This window comes from Entelurus aequoreus, linkage group LG05, assembly GCF_033978785.1.
Source record: "Entelurus aequoreus isolate RoL-2023_Sb linkage group LG05, RoL_Eaeq_v1.1, whole genome shotgun sequence".
Classification (NCBI taxonomy): domain Eukaryota; kingdom Metazoa; phylum Chordata; class Actinopteri; order Syngnathiformes; family Syngnathidae; genus Entelurus; species Entelurus aequoreus.
This window is the reverse complement of record NC_084735.1, coordinates 41938371-41957361: the sequence shown is the minus strand read 5'-3', so window position 1 is coordinate 41957361 and position 18991 is coordinate 41938371. Positions and strand designations below refer to the sequence as shown.

Below are 18991 nucleotides of genomic sequence, written 5' to 3'. Positions count from 1 at the left end.
TCCTCCTCCCTACAAGCTGTTTGCTCCAATGATGTCGTCTCACGGCGATTGAAGATAAAATAATCTTGTCTTCTCTGAAAAACGGCTTGCCATGGCTTTGGACCTAAAATGTCCATAATGTCCCCTTTTCTTTGTGCATTTCCACTCGCTATTTTTGAGCTTGTGCCTCCACAGTTGCTGGACGCCATTACATTTCCCCACCCTACGGAACAGACCAAAGGTCAAAAAGGAGTCAGGGCACGTGCGCGTTAATTGCACATTAAAACAATTATCGCCGTTAAAGGAATTTATAGTTGTTATCATGTTATTATCACGGTAACTTTGACGGCCCTCAAAATAAAATACAACAGCACCCCCCGCGACCCTGAAAGGGACAAACGGTAGAAAATGGATGGATGGAATATGTAGGTATACATAATATATATACTGTATATACTGTATGGGTGAATGTGGAAATAGTGTCAAAGCGCTTTGAGTTCCTTAAAAAGGTAGAAAAGCGCTATACAAGTATAACCCATTTACCATTTTTATATATATATATATATATATATATATATATATATATATATATATATATATATATATATATATATATATATATATATATATATATATATATATATATATATATATATATATATATATATATATATATATATATATATATACATGTATACATACATACATACATTTACATTTTTACATAACTTGTATCCTTAACAGATTACATAAACAATGTTATTTGCTTTTGTTGTTGTTAGGTTGTTTGATTTGACCAAGAAATAACTTGTTGCTTGGTTTCATCAAACATGACAACTAAGACTTCTGCTCTGTCAGGAAAATTCAACCCAAAAACAGACATGTTTACTAATTTAAAAAATGTGTTCTCCCAATTTTCCAGGACTATACCATCACAATGTATTTCCAGCAAAGTTGGCGAGATAAGCGTTTGGCCTATGGAGAGCTAAACCTCAACTTGACTCTGGATAATCGTGTAGCAGATCAGCTTTGGCTCCCAGACACCTACTTCCTTAATGACAAGAAGTCCTTTCTTCATGGGGTGACAGTCAAAAACCGCATGATCCGACTACACCCCGACGGCACTGTCTTGTACGGGCTGAGGTAAGAAAATTGAACTCACCGCATCGCATGCACATGATTTTTAGACGTCCGCTCCATTTTGACTTTTAACTATAATTAGATATATCATGTCAGTAATATTGTTCATGCTTAGGGGCCACATCAATAGGTACATAATAATGAGATCTATCAATATATGTTGTAAAAATCTGTCAAAACACATTATGGTAGGATTGTTTATATCTGCCTTTTTTTCTATGCATATTGTTGATGTCTGTTATATTTTCAAACAACAATTGAGTTGGCAGTCATTGCATTGTTCTGGTGTACATAATGAATGTCTGGTTGTGCACTTAAGGTGGAGTAACCCATAGCTGAGCTTGTTAAATTACACTATATTGCCAAAAGTATTTGGCCACCTGCCTTTACTCACATATGAACTTGAAGTGCCATCCCATGGAATTGTCCAAAATGTTTTGCTATCCTGGAGCATTCAAAGTTCCTTTCACTGGAACTAAGGGGCCGAGGCCAACTTCTGAAAGACAACTCCACACAATAATTCCTCCTCCACCAAATTTCACACTCGGCACAATGTTGTCCGAAATGTAGCGTTGTCCTTGCAACCTCCAAACCCAGACTCGTCCATCAGATTGCCAGATGGAAAAGTGTGATTGATCAGTCCAGAGAAGGTGTCTCCACTGCTCTAGACTCCATTGGCAACGTGCTTTACATCACTGCATCCAACGCTTTGCATTGGACTTGGTGATGTATGGCTTAGATGCAGCTGTTCGGCCATGGAAACCCATTCCATGAAGCTCTCTGCATACTGTAGGTGGGCTAATTGGAAGGTCACATGAAGTTTGGAGCTCTGTAGCAACTGACTGTGCAGAAAGTCTTTGCATTATGCGCTTCAGCATCCGCTGACCCCTCTCTGTCAGTTTACGTGGCCTACCACTTTGTGGCTGACTTGCTGTTGTTCCCAAACTTTTCATTTTTCTTATAATAAAGTTGACTTTGGAATATTTAGGAGCGAGGAAATTTCACGACTGCATTTGTTGCACAGGTGGTATCCTATGAAGGCCCATTCTTTCACAGTTGTTTGTAGAAACAGTCTCCATGCCCAAGTGCTTGATTTTATACACCGGGCCAAATGATTAGGACACCGGATTCTCATCATTTGGATGGGTGGCCAAATACTTTTGGCAATATAGTGTATGTGTCGCTTTTCTCTTATTGCAAAAGTGCACATTTTCATCTCTTACATAATTAACACAAAAAGAAACCATCTGTGAACCCGTTGGGGTTACTGAAAGTAACACATTGTCCTCAGGTGTGTTCAACACCTGAATTAATTGCTGCCCTTCTTAACACCAGTCCTTAAAATATATTATGATGATGGTGCGATGAAAGCTGAAAATGTGTTTTGTTCGATCAATAAAAATGGCAATGACAAGTTAAGTTCACATGAAGTGATGAATTATTAATGTGACAATCAGTGTTCAGACGCTCGGAATTACAGAATTTGCTCTGACACATGAGGAGATGGAATGGCTCGTTTTTCATTTCATGACTAAGTCTTTAGAAGGTTGCACAAACACCAGCACATTAACAGTGTTGGGTTAGTTACTGAAAACCAGTAACTAGTTACAGTTACTAGTTACTTTATTTCAAAAGTAACTCAGTTACTAACTTAGTAATGTGTTACTGTGAAAAGTAACTATTTATTTACTTCTTTACTTCTTTTCTTCTTTTCTTAAAGCTCCCATTAATGCCCTTTTAGCCTTCATTTCAGTACTGTCATTGCACTGGAGAATAATACAATCTGATGATCAACTTGACATGCATTTGCATCACTGAACTCTGCTAAGCCATGTGGTCTACATACAACACACAAAGACAAAGATATGTTTCAAAGGGCCAATTTATTTCAGGCCAGAACAAATTGACAAAACTATTTTAAATAGCTGCAACATAACATACATAAGTAACAAACAGCATAATAACAACATAGCTGTAAACCAAGGAAGTACTTTAACTTTAACTTTACATACACAAAACCTAACCAGGGTTTTTTTCTCTCAAGGAATTCTGAAATAAAATCATGTCTGAAGCCCAGAACACTCTATGCATTTCCCCAGTTTTAGTTTAGAGATAAGGAAAGATTAGGATCCCTCTTTATGTTTGTGAAATTTATAGTCTATACATTTAGAGTGATGTGATAATCAAACACTCTAGGAGTCTAGAATGAAAGAGTATATAAGAGAATTGACAGAGTGCGTGTAACTTCAGTGCTGAATGATGAGCAAAGGCAGAGTTTGGAGTGTTTTCTTTAGCTTGCTTTCCATGTTCATGTACTCACTGTCCACTGTGTCCAGGAGCTTGGAAAATGTTTTTGTGCCATTTGCTGTTTGACACCGATATCATGCTAATTTGCTGCCTGAAAGCGAGTGACTCCACTGTATAAATAGCCTGCATGTCTTCTAGCACATACGCTGCAATAGCTCTATCAATGTTGTCCTGGTTAGCAGTGCCTCGTTAAAATCCAGCCGCTGTTGCTTAGGAGGTGAAGTGTGTCTCTCTTTACTAGCTTTGTCGAAATATGTTGCTTTTGTAGCTGTTTCAGCAGATTTGAATTGCTGTTTTGGGCAGTAAATGGGATCTTTGATCCAAGACACAACTGAAATTTAACTAACATGGTATTTTCTTTGTGCTCTACAAAAGAAAAGTAGTGATGATATCTAGGCTGGCCATATTCTGAAATCCCAAAAAGAGGACACAAGGTGGGCAGCACGCCAAGGCGCGTACTAGGTGAACATTTGCCAATGATACTTGAACTTGCTTTATAAATAATATATTTATTTAAATAAAGCATTTTTTCTCCACTGTTGACAGCAGTTTTGGCGCTAGGAATTTTCTAAATGGGGTCCCAGGGACCCCATCAAGTCATAAAAATGGGGTCCCACAGTACATTTTTGGGGTCCTACTTTTTTGTAAGCCTTTTGAAAACAAATGACAAATGTATGCATTATCCTGTTATATATGTCAATGCGTGGACTATGGGATGGTTTGTTTTCCCGGAATGCAAAGGAAAGTTGGAGCGGGCAAGGCGTGAAGGTAAGGACATATTTATTTAAACAACAAAAGGAACAAACGAAAAGCGCGCACAAGTGCGGAAGTACAAACTTGGCTAATGAAAACAAAAGACTATCACAAAGGCAAAAACTATGAACATGAAATATACAACACTTACTGTGGCATGAAAAACATGCATGGAGCAATGGCTTGGAATGAAAGGTAGCAGAGTTAATGTCGCCAGGCTGACTTCCTGGCAACCATCGGTTTAAATGATAGTGACATGATTAGTGAAAACAGGTGCGTTACTCAAAATGTGAAACAGGTGAAACTAATGGTTGCTATGGTGACAAAACAAGAGAGTGAAAAAGCAGGAACTAAGTGTCCAAAAAACAAACAGAAAATTATTTAAACAAAACATAATCACAGACATCTGGGATCTGATGTCCAAGAAACCAAAAAACAAAGCAGGATCAAGAGTCATGGGAGGGCGGGAGGGGGACTTGGCGGTGGGTCCCCAGACTACGTGTCCCCGAATCCACCGGGGTAGAATCAGGTGGTGGCGACGCGTAGACCGCCGCTGTACCTGACGAGGTGGGCGACCTGGGAAGGGCCACATCCGTGGCCGACAAGGAGGTCGGCGCACTTGGCGTGGCGGACGACCAGGTAGCGGCCACTTCCGTGGCCGACGAGGAGGCGGGCGCGTCGTCATCGTGGCAGGCATGGAATTTGCGCACGTCCTCATCGTGGCAGGCGGCGAAGCTTGGCATGGTGCGTCAGGCGGCGAAGCTCGGCGTGGTGCGTCAGGCGGCGAAGCTTGGCGTGGTGCGTCAGGGGGCGAAGCTTGGCGTTGTGCGTCAGGCGGCAAAGCTTGGCGTGGAGCGTCAGGCGGCGAGTCTTGGCATGGCGGGTCTTGGCATGGCGGGTCTTGTCATGGGGGGTCTTGGCATGGAGGGTCTTGGCATGGAGGGTCTTGGCTTGGCGGTGCTTGGCGGCGTGGAGCAGCTACTGGCGGCACTTGGCGGTGTGGAGCAGCTACTGGCGGCACTTGGCGGTGTGGAGCAGCTACTAGCGGAACTTGGCGACGTGGATCAGCTACTGGCGGCACTTGGCGACGTGGAGCAGCTACTGGCGGCACTTGGTGGCGTGGAGCAGCTACTGGCGGCACTTGGCGGCGTGGAGCAGCTACTGGTGCTAGCCGCTGTGCAGGCCGTGGTGCTAGTGCTAGCCTTGGAGCAGGGCGTGGAGCAGGGCGTGGAGCAGGGCGTGGAGCTAGTCGTGGCGTAGGTGCTAGCTTTGGAGCTGGTGCTAGCCTTGGTGCTATCCTTGGTGCTAGCGGTGGTGCTAGCCGTGGTGCAGCTCCTGGTGCTAGCCGTGGTGCTGCTACTGGTGCAGCAACATGTGCTAGCCTTGATGCTGGTGCTAGCCCTGGAACAGGTGCAGGTGCAGGTGACCTAGCTGGTGGTTGCGGCTTAGCGGGCCGAAATACCGGTGGCGGCGGCCGGGCTGGAGGTTGCGGCTTAGCAGGCCAAAAGACCGGTGGCAGCGGCCGGGCTGGAGGCTGTGGCTTGGCATGGTGATGCTGAGCCACCCCACCTGAACAGTTCCCAGCCCTAGCCCCCACCTCAAGGAGCGGATACCAGACGCGCTCCCCGCGGTCTGGAACTGTTTTTTGGGGTGGGTGGAGGGAGGTCAGGAGGAGGGCAGAATCCTCCCCTCTAAATTGTCCAAAAAGTATTTTATTCTTCCCCACCTGTGCTTTTGTGGGTGAAAAAAAAGAAGAATTTTGTGATGTGGGCGGGGCTTGGGTCCTGGGGGGCGGGGCATGAAATTCAGATGGCTGTGACTGATTAGCTCTAATTTCCATAAACATGTTTTGATAATGTCTTATCATGGAATTAGAGTCTTTTGCTGGAGGCGGGTGATCAAAAGAAAAAGCATTGAAAAAAAAATGCTCGTCTGTGACGTCATCAGGGCGAAGCCGGGCTGTCTGCTGCTTGCTTCCACCCGGAGGAGAAGGAGCTTTTGGGAGCGGCGTGTTGTGTCGGCTCGGAGAAGCCTTTCCTGACGGCTTTTGCTTTTGCCGGCGTTTCCTGGACGGGAGCGACGCGCCGATCGGCACCAGCTTGCCTCCATTCCCCCACATCATCCCCTTGCACTCCCTTGGGGAAAAGCGCAGAGTTTCTGCCTCCATAGCGCCCAGGACCTCCCACGCTCCCTCGTCCAACTCATCCAACTTTCTCGCGGAAAAACGTCTTTGCTGGCGACATTCTGTCAATGCGTGGACTATGGGATGGTTTGTTTTCCCGGAATGCAAAGGAAAGTTGGAGCGAGCAAGGCGTGAAGGTAAGGACATATTTATTTAAACACTAACAAAAGTAACAAACGAAAAGCGCGCACAAGTGCGGAAGTACAAACTTGGCTAATGAAAACAAAAGACTATCTCAAAGGCAAAAACTATGAACATGAAATATACAACACTTACTGTGGCATGAAAAACGTGCATGGAGCAATGGCTTGGAATGAAAGGTAGCAGAGTTAATGTCACCAGGCTGACTTCCTGGCAACTATCGGTTTAAATAATAGTGACATGATTACTGAAAACAGATGTGTGACTCAAAATGTGAAACAGGTGAAACTAATGGTTGCTATGGTGACAAAACAAGAGAGTGAAAAAGCAGAAACTACGTGTCCAAAAACCAAACAGAACATGACTTGAACAAGACATGATCACAGACATGACAATATCTCACATTCTATATTGTGTTTTGGAAAAAGGTTGTCATAAACGTTACATAATTCATTTTTTTTTAAATTATAAAATAAGAAAACAAATTTGTATAAATATGTAAATGTGTTCAGTTATAAATATTCATTCACTTTCTTATTTCCTTCATGGATCTGAACTTTACAGCTGCTGGTAGTTTTTTCTAAGTTTTTATTTAATAAATTGTAGGTGTGTTTATTTCAGTATAAAAGTGTAAAAAGTGTTTTGCTTCGGTCATGAAATGATGATAATGGTGTGCCAGGGCAAACATGCATTTTATATTTAACGCTTAAATCTCTGGAGTCTACATCAACTTCAGATCTATCCCTCATTTCAAAATGTTTAAGTTTTTTTTATGTTGTTTTTTTGTTTGTTTGTATTCTGCCCTTTTTTGTCAAACAAAACTATGTTTTTAATGGCAAACACACAAAATATGCAAAATCTTCCACCAAAAATATTTTTCTTAGTGAAATATTTGATTTGAAGTAATCGAAACCTTGTATAGGTCAATAATTCATAATAACATTGATTTTGATTCAATATTATGTTTTGTGCAATGACAGTTTGAAAGAAAAAAAACAGCTTTGTTTTATTAGTCAACATTGCAACTTTTTCTAAATTACATTTCACCTTTAAGCTTTTATATTTCACTTTTGCTATGTTTTTATTTATTTTAATAGTATTTTTAGAATGTGCTGTGGGCCTTTAAAACATTAGCTGTGGGCCGCAAATGGCCTCTGAGGCACACTTTTGACAACTTTGCTATAGATAATAAAAAATTCAATGTGATAAATCTATCGATAAAAAGCAGAGCCTGGCGACGCTTGCGCGTTTATCATAACTCTCTCTCTCTCTCTGTCGCCGCCCCTCCCTCACGAATGCTGCTGCGCGCACCCCTTGCCTCCCTCCCTCCCCACACCCAGACACACACACAGCGTGCCTCTTCCTTGTGACACAAGAGATTCAGGACGACACCGCAGCGCTCCAATAAAACACACTCAGATCTTCTGTTTCTAGCTGATACTACATGAAAAATTACGTAAAATAACGCAGTAACGCATCATGTAGTAATGATAACTGAGTTACTGAATATAAAAAACTGTATGTTAGATTACTAGTTACCGCCGAAACTTTGTAACGCGTTGGTCCCAACACTGCATATTAATAGAAATGTGCCTTGTTGAAAAACGTGGATGCTTTAAAGGAGAAGTGCTCTTATATAGGAATTTTGCCCATCATTCACAATTCTTATGTGAGACAAGAACACACGTTTCTCTTTTCTGTAAGTTATAAATAGTGAAAATATGCTAGCAAGAGGCAACTAACAATGCAATGTGATGGGGATTGACCTATTTTGCCTATCAAGCCCTCTAAAAATCATCAAAAACCTCCAACAACATGTCATATGCATGCTGTAAGTATCAGACACATTCATGATATCTTACAATATTTACAGTGTTTTCCTCATTTTAAGCATTACCGGAACTTCTTTCCTGGATGCATTGATTTCATAGGTAACAAACACTACTTCTCTCAACAACAGCTTTGAGATGTTCTATGTTTGCTACCACTACTAGTGGCAGACTACGTGAGAGATTACGCCAAATGTTTTGGGACGAATAAGGATGTTATCTTTTTGAGTTTCAATATACGGAAGATGAACTACTGGTCATAAAAGTTGAGCTAAGTCAGGACTGGCATGACATGGTGGTGTAAATTTCGAACTTGCCAAGCCATGCTCACAAAACTGAGTGGCACACAGTGTTAACGATGGAAGGGCTCCGTGTACCTAGCAAAGAAGACTGACAAAGAAGACATCACAACAAATTGGGTCTTTCTTCAAATAGTCGAAGATTTGACAATTCGATTAGGGGAAGTCGAAGTAGTCGACTATCAACCTCGCAGTTAAATCTTCGGACATTGACTACGTTTCCATGCATTAAATTAGTCTGGTTTCACAAATAACTCGGCTCAAAGGAAGCATTCTACAATACCTTGAAAAACCTAATCTGATTGTGTTAAGCCTTTGAAAATTCAGACCAGCACACCAAGATTATGCGATTGAAAACCAGATCTCTCGAGTAGGTGTGTGCCACCGCAGAGGACCCTTCGTGTCAAGCATGCGCAACCCGCAAAAACAGGAATGAATAGGGGACTGTTTATTTGCTTCACAAAATGAAACATTTTGAAGTGCATCTATGGGAGAGAAAAAACAAAACTGAGATTGATTTAAAAAGGTAGCTAAGGCAATGGAGAATGTGTCTTCATTTGGACTCCCGAACAAAAACAAGTGCGATGGAAGAGAATGAAGTAGGTATATGACAAGGTAAAGAAGAAAGCATACACAAACCTCTTGACGCTAGATTTGTGCGCTCTAAACTCTTTAGCAATAACTCTGTATTCCGCAGAACTGGCAAGCATGTACACAACAATACCAATCCTACTCGGAGCACGAATAAAGGTATTTTCCTTCGGATTTAAAACTTATTTCATCATTTCATAGATCTTGTTAGATGAATTTAGAGACATTTATTTTAACTCTCACTCCAAAAATTCCCTCAAAACAACTCTCTCCCACCAGTCTTTGTTTCTGACCCGCATCTAATCCAGCAATTCCGAGACCTTCTTGGTGTTATGTTCGTAGCGCAACCTAAACTCATTTGTTGATGCCGTCTGCTATTTAACATTAGTATATCCATTAAAGACATAATATTTCTAATATGTGTCAATATTACAGCAAACATCAGGTATACAACAACTGCGCTTGTTATAGTGTAACATAATAGGTCCACTGGAAAAGCAATACATTAATCCATCTAAAAGAAAATAAGTAAAAGATAATAGTATTAAGATATGAGTAAACTGGGTAACACATGGCACACTGACAAAGCTTAACCTACTGTTACTATAACAATCTACAAGGTTAATATGGTTGGCTTCTCTTTCTTCCCCTCCATCTATCTGCTTTCTTTTGTATTTCAAGTTATCATTACATATATGTATTGTTGCATTTGAACAATTTAATTGTTAATTATAGAGGTAATTATTGTTATTATTCATTATCAATAGTGCTATTTCTATTGGTATTTGTATTGCTCCATTTGTAGTGTAATAATGGTCATTGCCATTTATTTATTTCACTAACTGCTTCTTTGCTATCACTTTTACCATCATATTTGTACATATCCTATTTGCTGATGTTGTTCTATTGTTGTTGTTGTTGTTGTTGTTGTTGTTGTTGTTATTGTTATATTTGTGTTTGCTGTTGTTGTTGTCTCCCTGTCTTATCTCCCTCGTGTCCCCCCAATTTCCCCCTCTGTCTTCCTTTTTTTCTCTTTCTATCCCCTCCTGCTCCGGCCCGGCTGCACCAAATGATAATATAAATACATTTATTAAAGTCAAATACAAATAAGGCAACAAGAGAAGTATCCAACACTTCTCGTTTGTAAAGTAAATGTGTACAGCCGATATGGGCATCTACATCAACTATATGATTTGCCTGAGTAGCTGGACAGGACAAAAAAAAACAAAAAAAAAAGAAATGATTAAAATATGCTTTTTGTGCAGATCACGCTTACCTGCTAACAGTTTCGGTTGTCACTTTCAGCCTTCGTCAGAGCCGTCGCTGCTTCCTTGTGTGGCATGTCTAAAAGCAGCTGGCTGTGTTTTGGCCTCCCGCATCTCTTACTCAAAAAATATTTTTGACTGCGCACAAACATATTTTGCTAATGTTGTTGTGAAGATGCTTCTGCATGGCGGATGTGATCGAGGCTCGTCAGGACGCGCTGCTACAGTATCAGACACATAACTGGCTGCCCAAATCCGGCCATCGAGAATCATGTAATGTTAGTCACACTTATAGTGACCCGTCAGTTTAAAGTATTACATAGCATCACCACAAAATCGTTGACTTTGGGCAAAACCTGACAAATCAGATTTGACTATGAAAATCCCTAGTCAAAGACAGCAAATGAAGAATTGTTTCCACAAACAAACCCTGCAGTGGTAGAAACCCAAAATGACCCGGGAAAGCTTGACCAAACGAACAAATGTCCATTGAGTAAGTCACCATGATATTGATTTTGATACATGGAGCCCATAGTGCTTGATATCACAGCTATTATCACCAGTGTTGGGACTAACGCGTTACAAAGTAGTAGTTTCGGCGGTAACTACTAATCTAACGCGTTATTTTTTGTATTCAGTAACTCAGTTACCGTTACTACATGATGCGTTACTGTGTTATTTTACGTTATGTTTTATGTAGTATCGGCTAGAAACAGAAGATCTGAGTGTGTCTTATTGGAGCGCTGCGGTGTCGTCCTTCTGATTCTCTTGTGTCACAAGGAAGAGGCACGCTGTGTGTGTGTCTGGGTGTGGGGAGGGAGGGAGGGGAGGGGTGCGCGCAGCAGCATTCATGAGGGAGGGGCGGAGACAGAGAGAGAGAGAGAGAGAGAGAGAGAGAGAGTTATGATAAACACGCATGCGTTGCCAGGCTCTGCTTTTTATTGATAGATTTATCAGATTACATTTTTTATTATCTATAGCAAGTGTGTCAAAAGTGTGCCCCGGAGGCCATTTGCGGCCCACAGCTAATTTTATAAAGGCCCACAGCACATTCCAAAAATACTATTAAAATAAAAAAAACATAAAAAAAGTGAAATAAAAAAGCTTACAGGTGAAATGTAATTTAGAAAAAGTTGCAATGTCGACTAATACAACAAAGCTGTTTTTTTTTCTTTCAAACTGTCATTGCTCAAAGCATAATATTGAATCAAAATCAATGTTATTATGAATTATTGACCTATCCAAGGTTCCGATTACTTCACATCGAATATTCCACTTTGAAAAATATTTTTGGTAGAAGATTTTGCATATTTTGTGTTTGCCATAAAAAACATAGTTTTGTTTGACAAAAAAGGGCAGAAAACAAACAAACAAAAAAACAACATAAAAAAAACTAAAACATTTTGAAATGAGGGATAGATCTGAAGTTGATGTAGACTCCAGAGATTTAAGTGTTAAATATAAAACGTATGTATGCCCTGGCACACCATTATCATCATTTCATGACCCAAGCAAAACACTTTTTACTCTTGTATACTGAAATAAATACACCTACAACTTGTTTAACAAAAACATAGAAAAACTACCAGCATCTGTAAAGTTTAGATCCATGAAGGAAAGAAGAAAGTGAATGAATGTTTATAACTGAAAACATTTACATATGTATACAAATTTGTTTTATTTTTTTATATATTTTTTTAAATTAATTAAGTAACGCTTATGACAACCTTTTTCCAAAACACAATATAGAATGTGAGATATAACAGGATAATGCATACATTTGTCATTTGTTTTCAAAACGCTTACAAACAAGTGGGACCCCAAAAATGTACCCCATTTTTATGACTTGATGGGGTCCCTGTGACCCCATTTTGAAAATTCCTAGCGCCAACACTGCTGTCAACAGAGGAGAAACATGCTTTATTTAAATAAATATATTATTTATAAAGTATGATTGAGTAAGTATGAATATTTTTAGGTATATTGTAAAACATACAAACATTGCTTGGAGTGATGAATGAAGAATCCTTTCGATCAGAAACGCTATGGACAGTTACACTTCCGGTTTAAAGCACGGAAAAGGAAGTAAATTTTCACCTCGTAGCACCTGCAATGTAATATGAAAACTATTTGTTGAATACAAAACATTATATCCTTTAGCAAAGAAAAATAAGAACATTTGCTGACTGTTTTATAAGCCGCAAGGTTCAAAGCCATTGAAAAAAGTATTTGTTTATAGGCCAGAAGAAACGGTACATAATAAGACCCAATTTAGACATAGTTTATATTTTATTTTAACAATATCTGATCCATTGTGATTGTTGTGTACATCATTCATATTTCAGAGTTTCAAAACAATCATTGGCGGGTTTTTTTTAACAAATAACGTTGAAATCAAAGTACAAGAAAATCAAGGATCTCATGTTAATGCTTACGGAGCATAGCCCTTGCAAAGCATTTTAATTAGATTGAGATTAGGCGCGCGTGGCACAATGAGCCTACCCCTCAGGGAATACAATACCGTTGGGGCCACCCGTCCTCTCCAAAAACGATATTGTGGAGGTTATTTTGTGTAGTTGGTTGTTCACCTCCATACTCTATTTAATCATTTACTTAATGAGCTAAAAGTCAACTAATTTTGCCTTCAAACATGATCTCCTACAGGTTTGAAACATGTGTTGTTACTCATTTTTTTCATGCTGCTACAGTGGCCTGCTTTACACATTTCTTCTAAGACTTTTTTGGGGGGTAGACATATTAATTGTTATTTTAACGCAAGAATCACAACCTCAAGAAGCTGATGAATGTTAACATGAACATGATGTTAAAGAAATTTGATAAAAAATGTTAAGTGATTATGTATTCCCCTTGTCCTGGCTTTTTTTGTTCATAATAATAATTATGTAGTGTTGGACGGGTTAACAAATGTCTTAGCTTGGAGATGTCAAGAAATGCTGACTCATTGTACGCACATTACAAACTTTAATGATCACGTTAATTTTAAAAACACACACACAAGTTAAAGCAAAGCATACTTAGTCAAAAGCCACACATGTCACACTGAGGGTGTCCGTATAAACAACATTAACACAGTCACAAACATGCACCACACTGTGAACCCACACCAAACAAGAACGACAAACACATTTCTGGAGAACTTCCGCACCGCAACACAACATAAACACAACAGAACAAATACCCAGAAAGATTAGTTTCTCGAGATCATGTCCTGATAGAAGCGGTTTCACTTTCGCTATTTGGCGTAATTGATAAAAGCTTTTTTGAACGACGCTGCTGATTTGTTTTTCGAATTTAAAATCTGAGTCAAACTATACCCCCAGGTTTGTGACACAGTCGCTGAGATACGGGGTCAGAGTGCCGAGGTTAACGTTGGGGGAGGGAGAGCGACTTGGACCGAACAACATAACTTCTAATTTGTCTTCATTTAGGCTCAGGAAGTTAGCTGAAAGCCAGGCTTTGATGTCGTGCAGGCAGTCAATAAGACGTTAAACAGTGTTATTTTGTGCCATGGGAAAATAAATCTTGCAATCATCGGCATAAGGTCACATTGAGGCCACATTGGGGCCTGTGCACATTTTTACTGGAGTCTGATAAAGATCACATTTTACTTGTAATCTAAACAGTCAGCTGAGAAAAAAAAGGATTTAGAAAAAATCCGACTTGGTCCACTTTGGCCTGCAATGTAAATGTAGTCTATGTAATGTCCTCCAACAACTAAATCACTTCTTGGCTTCTACTGGCTGCCACAACAACTTCCAGTCAGGATTTCGACCTCTTCATAGCACAGAGACGGCCCTTCTTAAAGTTATAAATGACATCCGTCTAAACACAGACTCTGGCAAAACTTCAGTATTAATGCTTTTGGACCTCAGTGCTGCATTTGACACTGTCGACCACTCAATACTTTTGGACAGGTTGGAAAACTGGGTGGGGATCTCAGGCACAGTTTTAAGCTGGTTCAAGTCATATCTACAAGATAGGAACTATTTTGTTTCCATTGGTGACTTTGTATCAGAACCAACCAACGTAACGTGTGGAGTCCCCCAAGGTTCAATCTTGGGGCCGACTTTATTTAACATCTATATGCTCCCACTAGGACAAATCATGCAAAATAATAACATTGACCATCATTGCTATGCCGATGACACCCAAATCTATGTAGCGCTATCACCTAATGACTATCGCCCCATAGATCTTCTGTGCCAGTGCATTGAGCAAGTCAAACACTGGATGTGCCAAAATTTCCTACAACTAAATGAAGATAAAACTGAGATAATTGTTTTTGGTGCTAAAAAAGAAAGGTTTAAAGTCATCCAACACCTTCAATCACTGTCCCTGAAAACCTCAAATAAAGCCAGAAATCTTGGGGTTATTTTAGATTCTGATTTACATTTCGACAGTCACATCAAATCAGTAACAAAATCGGCCTACTATCACCTCAAAAATGTAAAAAGACTTAGAGGGCTCATGTCAGCTCAAGACTTAGACAAACTTGTACATGCCTTTATTACCAGTAGGCTAGACTATTGTAATGGTCTCCTTGCAGGTCTTCCCAAAAAAACTGTCAGGCAGCTACAGCTTGTTCAGAACGCTGCTGCTAGAGTTCTAACAAAGACCAAAAAATGTGAGCACATTACACCAATTCTTAAATCCTTACATTGGCTCCCTGTACATCAGAGAATAGATTTCAAAATCCTCCTGCTCACATATAAATCACTACATGGTCTAGGGCCCAAGTATATCACTGATATGCTCCCACTATATACGCCCTCTAGATCACTAAGATCTTCTGAGACCAATCTGTTAGCGGTTCCAAGAGTAAACTCAAATCAAGGGAGATCATCATTCAGTCACTATGCAACACATAGCTGGAATAAACTTCCTGAAGATGTCAGACTCTCCCCAACTCTCACTACTTTTAAAACTAGACTGAAGACTTTTATGTTCACCTTAGCTTTCAGCTAAATCTTTTAATCTTTTAACTTTTAACGTCTGCACTGTTTTTATTTTTATTGTCTGCATTTTAATTTTGCTTTTATTTTCTTTCATTTCACTTTGTTGTCTGTGAAGCACTTTGAGTCTGCCTTGTGTATGAAAAGCGCTATACAAATAAAGTTGCCTTGCCTTGCCTTGCCTACCATGTTCCATGCCAACAAAACAAGTATGCCTGATAAAAAATAAACAAGTTCTTTACTAATTTACATTGGCTTTGCTAAATACATGACACTGATTAGCATTAATGATTTTGCATTTTAACACCTCCAGATTTGTTAATACGTAAATATTATTTACGTTACAATCAAACAGCTGGTGATAAATAAATACAGTACAATATTTACAGTATAACACTGCGTACTTGCACATTGAGCTTAATGGCAAGGACTACTTCCTGACAACGACAATAGAACAACATTTATACATTACTGCTTTCTGATGTCCCTGAATTGCAACTGCATGCAAAGTCTACTCTATAATACTTGCAAATGAGACTCAGAAGTGTAAAAAAAAAAAAAAAAGATTTAACTGGACAGCACAATAATCATGATCAGGTCTCTGTTAAACGTTAAATTTAAACATGTATTTTATTATTACACAAATTGGCATTTATTAACACATGAACGTAAACGCAAGTACCAAAAATTGGTACCGTTGATCACCGATGTCCATGTACCATTAATTAGTACCGTATCAGTTTAATTGTGAAAGGTACCCATCCCAATGCCAGATACCTTTCAAAATAAGGACTATTTGACACTGTTGACATTGTTGAGTCCACAGAGATTCATAGTAGATCCTGCATATCACAGGCAGTCATAGAGTGCTTCATAATTACAATAAATGACCTGCTAATTACCTGAAAACTTCTGCTTTAATGCTGCACAACTCCTGTTTTATTGTATGCACAAAATAAAGCGAGCAGAAAACGAAGCAAGACCCGAACACAATGGCACCAAAACCCATTGTCACCTAATCTGAATGAACATTCCCAACTGCAGCATTCTGGGCACGCAAGGTTCCATTGAAGCCATAAAAGTACCATCATGAGCCGGGAAGAAAATGGGATTACACCTGCACTTGCACAACCGCTGATTGTGTGCTACAAGAAACGGGAATCTTGTTGATAGGGATTTTGGCATCAGTTCTTCCTCCTAACAGGTGCGGAGGTGCTTGCTTGTTATTCTCACTTGTGCGTAATGGTTACTAACAGATTGCATCAAGACCTTGAATCATTGCTCATGTTTTTCACCGGGCTGCTTTTACAAGCTTGGCATTTTGAACAAGCACGTTTTTCAGTAATTGTTTGATACATTTTATTTTTTCTGAACGTTTTTGTGTCCATTCTAATTTAATGTTTTTGTTTTTTTTGTTATACCTTGAGAGTCCAATGGCGCTGTATTTATGAATGGTGGGAAAAATGAAGTAGTTGCTAATATTGATTTATTTATTTCAGTGCTGTCAACCGATTATTTTTTTTTAAATCCGATTGATCCCACTTTTGAATTTGGATTAATCATTAATAATCACAGGTTATTATTACACGCGTGCACAATTTAAGAAATTAAAACATTAAAATAAAAAATACCCCAATATTTGGACACAAATGCAAATGTGTACATTCAATATAAATTATGTGATTAATTTGAAAGTATTGCAATTTTCTTGTGTGACTAATTACATGAGTTCACTTGTTATTTTGGACAGCCTTAATTTGGTCATTACAATTTCTCTGGTATCTTTGCTTTGGAGCAGCTTATCTACATTAAAATGTTTTTGTTTTTCAAAGGTTTTAATGCTTACTTGATGCTACGCGAAGTTGATAGGGCTCAATCCCAAATGCGCCATGTATCAAAAAATTTAGAAATAAAAGCATGATAGCCACGCTAAGTTGAAATACTAAAAAAAAAGCATGAAAAACAGTGTGATTCGGGTATTCATACAGGCAGTATTATCTCACTTTATGAGCTTAATTAGTTCTATCACAGAGCTCTGAAATCAAAACACTTGTAACTCAAATCAACGACTTATTCCATTGAAATTAATCAACCAACACACTTTCAACATGTGACATGACTTTTTAGAAGAAAACAAGCTTTAATATAATAAATATTGTATATGAACAATACAATACAATAGAATGTACTACAAACTACTGTAGTTTTATGAAGTATTGTAATGACGTACAGCATTGACCTTGAAGAGTGAACTTCTACGGTATCTCATTTCAGCTGTTTCGTCGTCAAATACACGATTAGTAGTTTTTTATATTTTAATGGATAAATGTCCAAATTGTGGCCTGGGGCCATTTGTAGCCGATGGCACATTTTAAAAATACTAATACAAAAAAACATAACAAGTGGAATAAAAGAGCAAACAGGTTTAATGTAACAAGAAAATGTGACACAAAGCTGCCATGCAAACGGTCATTGCTCAAAAAATAACAAAAACTTACAACCAAATGATAGATCTGAAGTTGATCTAGACTGATTTAAGTGTTGAAATGAAAATAATACATAATGACTGCCTTCCGCTCGAGTGCAGCTGGGGTAGGCTCCATAAAAACATGTTTTTTTTTTCTTGTTTTTTTTAAAGGGCATAAAACAAAAAAACAACTTCATGGCAATGGATAAATCTCAAGTTTATTCATAGATATATAAGTGTTAAAAGTAAAAAAAAAAACATATATATTGATATGTGACCTATTTTTAACATTTTTAATGATTGAGACCATTTTGGGATCACGGGACCTTTAACATTCACCAAAATTGAGGGAACCCCTAAGGGCATTATTGCCAACCTTGAGACCTCTTCTTCGTTCTTCTGCTTCGTCTCTGTTATGTTTTTGGACATTACTACTTGCCGTAGTTTTGAAGCAATGCATGATGGGAATCCGGATGTTGTGTGTCAGTGTATTAACGTGCCTGCTGGAATAAACACATGCTGAGAAATAGCTCCGTGCCTGCCTACTTTATGGGTTGTAGATAAACCTATGGATAACGGACACATATAATAGTCTCTGTTTCAGGTGAGAGAGGACGCTAAAGGCAGTGCCTTTAAAGCACGCCCCCAATACTGTTGTCCGGGTGGAAATCGGGAGAAATTCGGGAGAACGGTTGCCCAGGGAGATTTTCGGGATGGGCACTGAAATTCGGGAGTCTCCCGGGAAAATCGGGATGCTTGGCAAGTCCTAAGGGTTAGAATATTTTTTTGTTGGTTTTGAAAATGAAAAATATCAAAATGGCCCTTGCATGCTTTCCGTGTGCAGTCCTTAATGGAAAAAGTTTGGACAACCCTGTTTTAGATATTATTTTAAGTTATGTCGATCCCCAGCTATACGCTAATGCTAACAAGTAAGAATAGATCTTGCAGGGTTCACTGTGACATTTGCTACGGGAGGCTTGAAACTCTAATTCTGGCTTGCAACTTAAAGCATAACAATTAGCCGAGAGACAGCTCAAAATACTCCTAAGGTATAACTGTATTGAT

The 18991-nt window shown here is 39.2% G+C and overlaps 1 protein-coding gene across 2 annotated transcripts in view; it reads left to right on the top strand.

Annotated features, from left to right (window-relative positions):
* The window catches only part of gabrb4 (gamma-aminobutyric acid type A receptor subunit beta4), a 154990-nt gene that overhangs the window by 101822 nt on the left and 34177 nt on the right, over positions 1 to 18991 (top strand). For both annotated transcript variants that reach the window (XM_062048128.1, XM_062048127.1), the window contains exon 4: positions 902 to 1122. In XM_062048128.1, coding sequence (XP_061904112.1) covers positions 902 to 1122 — 221 coding nt within the window. The remainder of the gene's footprint in view (positions 1 to 901; positions 1123 to 18991) is intronic.